We start from the raw sequence: 3,073 nt of genomic DNA on the forward strand, positions 1-3,073 counted from the left end.
CACAAACTCATTAGCAATACAATGAGGTAACAAAGAGAAATAACAAAGACCAGCACAAAATTGGCTGCTTTAGATAAATCCTTAAGAAGGTTTTGACAATATAAGTTAATAATGTCAAACTCTAAACAGTCATTCCTACATCCATTGACACTATTTACCACCCTTGGCAGTCCATCTCAATGGTTATATCTTCAATATTAAAAGAAATACTTATTTTTCTAGGATGGTACAACAATTACAACTTTTTTTATTTTACAAAAAATACTTATTTTTTATAAGATTATCAATTACAAAATACGTGAATATGAATCCTTTCCATACTAGAAATTATTTCACAAGTAAGATTTTTAGCCCATTGATTTTATCCAAACTCAAGCAAATGTAAGACCCGTTAATTTAAACATAGATCCTAAAATATTTGTCCTTCTGAAATTTCTCCTCTGCCCTTGATAGCCTATTTTTCACACTAGTTGTGTGTCAAGTCCCTACATGAAATTTTTCCCTAGGAAAAGGAGCATATGAAAAATCACCGTCATGCTACTTTGTGACACGTGGAACAGCACAGGATCTGTAACTCGTCAATGAAAGAAAAAGGCCCACACTACGGCCACCAACACATAAAATGAATCAAGACTTTGGATATTTATATCGTGTACCTCCCAACATGAATCTTACACCTTTCAAAAACTTTTAATGGTCAAAATATCCTCAACCCTAATACCTCCTTTCTTTCTTCCCTGTGTCACCCCAGCATGATGTTGTCAGAGGTGGTGAAGTTTTTTATGTTAACGTCGTCAAAGTCAGCGAAGAAGGCAAGGTCATTGTCATCGTCCTCGCATGTATCAACAAGGCTAACTTTGAACTCTCATCGCACCAGAAGAAGATCTTTAAGGTCGACAACCACATCGTCATCGCTATCACCAGCCTCACCGCCGTCGCCTGCGTCCTCTCTTGCTACATGCGATCCGGGTCATCGCTCACCGTTAGCAGACTTGTTGTTCAATTCGACAATAAAGCTCAGGTCATCGCTCTTCCCCAATTGTCAAATACCTCCTCTCCACATTGAATGTGACATCGTCGTCCACATGCAGGTCCTGTCGGGTTCGAGTTTGAAGAAAGGAAGGGGGTTCTGCAACTATTTTGGAAAGACTATTCTAGAATAGGATATGTTTATGAAATAACTGTTTCATAATATGAAAAATTACATTTTGAAATGGTTATTCTAGAATAGGATATGTTTTTGCAGAATGTAATTTATTCTAGGATATAGAATTTAGTATTTTGTAATAGCTGTTATGGAAACATATCTTATTCGGAATAGCCTCGAATGAAGGTACCTTATAAATGAATATTTGTGTCCATTGAAGTCTTTTTAGAAGGCATAAAATACAAAATGGAAGGTGCAAAATATAAGTGCAAAGACTTTGCCAATGACCCACAACAGAGCCAATGACCCAATTCCCGGTATGGTATATTGGTATTGGTAGATAGTGTAAACGACAATATACGCGACTTGACGTTTCCTACCCTATACCGTACTATTACTGGCTGTATCTACGTGCCAGCAAAGAATGTAAACGACATAGCTGCTATTTTATGGGTGTCGTCTCGTAACAAGTTAATAATCGTCTTGACATGTATATGAACGCATAGTTTCGATTAATTGAGCTTATACTTAAGTCTAAACTTGTTTATTTATTTAAACAAATATTTAATAAATTGATTACTAATGGTTCACAAATAATTCAGCTTGTTTACATTTTACATAACTTTTTTTTGGTGCATGTTTGAAAAGTATTTTGATAAAAAAAATCAAATTTAAGCTCCTTAAAAGATTCACCCAACTAAATCATAATTCATGTAAATGATGATCAGTTGGAAGAGTTTTCCCCTTGAGCATAAAAAACTCTTTTAAGCTCACCAATCTTCCTCCAAACTTGCATTAAAATTTGAGGTACAGTTTCAAATTTACTGCAGAAGATTACAAATTGAGTTCTAATGGTTGAGAAATAATTCAGTTTGTTTACATTTTACCTTATTCCTCTTTTGCCAAAGAAGATATTGTACCAATAATTAAGCTCCAATCCTTACATTTAAATTGCTGTGGTGCTACATCATAATTATTATGTATAGGTATATTTTAGGATTAAATTTTATAAGAGTTGATAATTTATCTCTCATATTTCTCCTTTTTTGTGTAAATAATTGAAATTTTAACATTATTTAAGCTTTGTAAATAAAATATTAAAAGTTGATAAATTTAAGATGCTTATGCTCAACAGACAACTCTCGCATAGCACTAAGATAATTCTGGAAAGTAAAATCACATTTAGCATAAGACACACATAAGCGCGAATACCGCCATACTCATTAAGCGTGCAAATGCACTTAGGACGAAGGTTGCATAAAAGCTAAGTTGATATGTACCTGTAAAAGAATGAGAGAAGAAGAAAAACACACAAAAATTTCAAGAGAATACAATTTCTTATAAAAGACAAAGGCTATAAGAAGGAGAAAAAATCATTAGTAATCATTCATTCTCTCCATTCCCTTTCTTATCTATTTCCTTTTACATTCATATTCATCTTGGCAAATGTAAGGTCTCCTATGACAATGAGAGACTAAATCCCATTTATTGAGAACTTAACATCCAACTAGATACAAATGTAAATTAGAATAATTATAAATAAAGAAAATTCATTAATATTACATCAAAGAGGAGCTTCGGTAGGCTAAGTTTCCAACATTTTCATCTACTGAATTTAACTTCTATAATATTGGTTTTTCTCATATTTTATGTTTTTAATTAATTAATTTAAATTCATGTTTAATTTCTTTCCTTGTTTATTTTAATTCAATTTAATTTACTATTTTTTTCACAATCTTTTCAAATCAATTTATTTATTGCCTAAAAATTATATATTCTTCTACCTAATTACAAACAAAGTCATTGTGCATTATGACATTTGAATAAACTTCCGTTTTAACATTATTATTTATGACAATTTGATGCACTTGTCAATGATTTAATATTATGTAAAGAAATTTAAGGGTATTTGTACAATTATTTTCT

The 3,073-nt window shown here is 31.9% G+C and overlaps 1 protein-coding gene across 1 annotated transcript; it reads left to right on the forward strand.

Moving 5' to 3' along the window:
* The first annotated feature begins 534 nt into the window (after positions 1–534).
* LOC114396361 (proteasome subunit alpha type-1-B-like) lies at positions 535–1,066 on the forward strand. The gene is made up of 2 exons (XM_028358327.1): positions 535–570; positions 752–1,066. Exons 1-2 carry the CDS (start codon positions 535–537, stop codon positions 1,064–1,066), a joined length of 351 nt encoding a protein of 116 aa, XP_028214128.1.
* Positions 1,067–3,073: the final 2,007 nt, after the last annotated feature.

This window comes from Glycine soja, chromosome 1 (assembly GCF_004193775.1).
Source record: "Glycine soja cultivar W05 chromosome 1, ASM419377v2, whole genome shotgun sequence".
NCBI classification, from domain to species: domain Eukaryota; kingdom Viridiplantae; phylum Streptophyta; class Magnoliopsida; order Fabales; family Fabaceae; genus Glycine; species Glycine soja.

Excerpts from the sequence above, each read along its gene's own strand:
- LOC114396361 (XM_028358327.1), top strand. The coding sequence starts at position 535 with ATGCTACTTTGTGACACGTGGAACAGCACAGGATCT. Across the intron at positions 571-751 it reads CGTGGAACAGCACAGGATCT|CATGATGTTGTCAGAGGTGG; the intron begins GTAACTCGTCAA and ends GTGTCACCCCAG.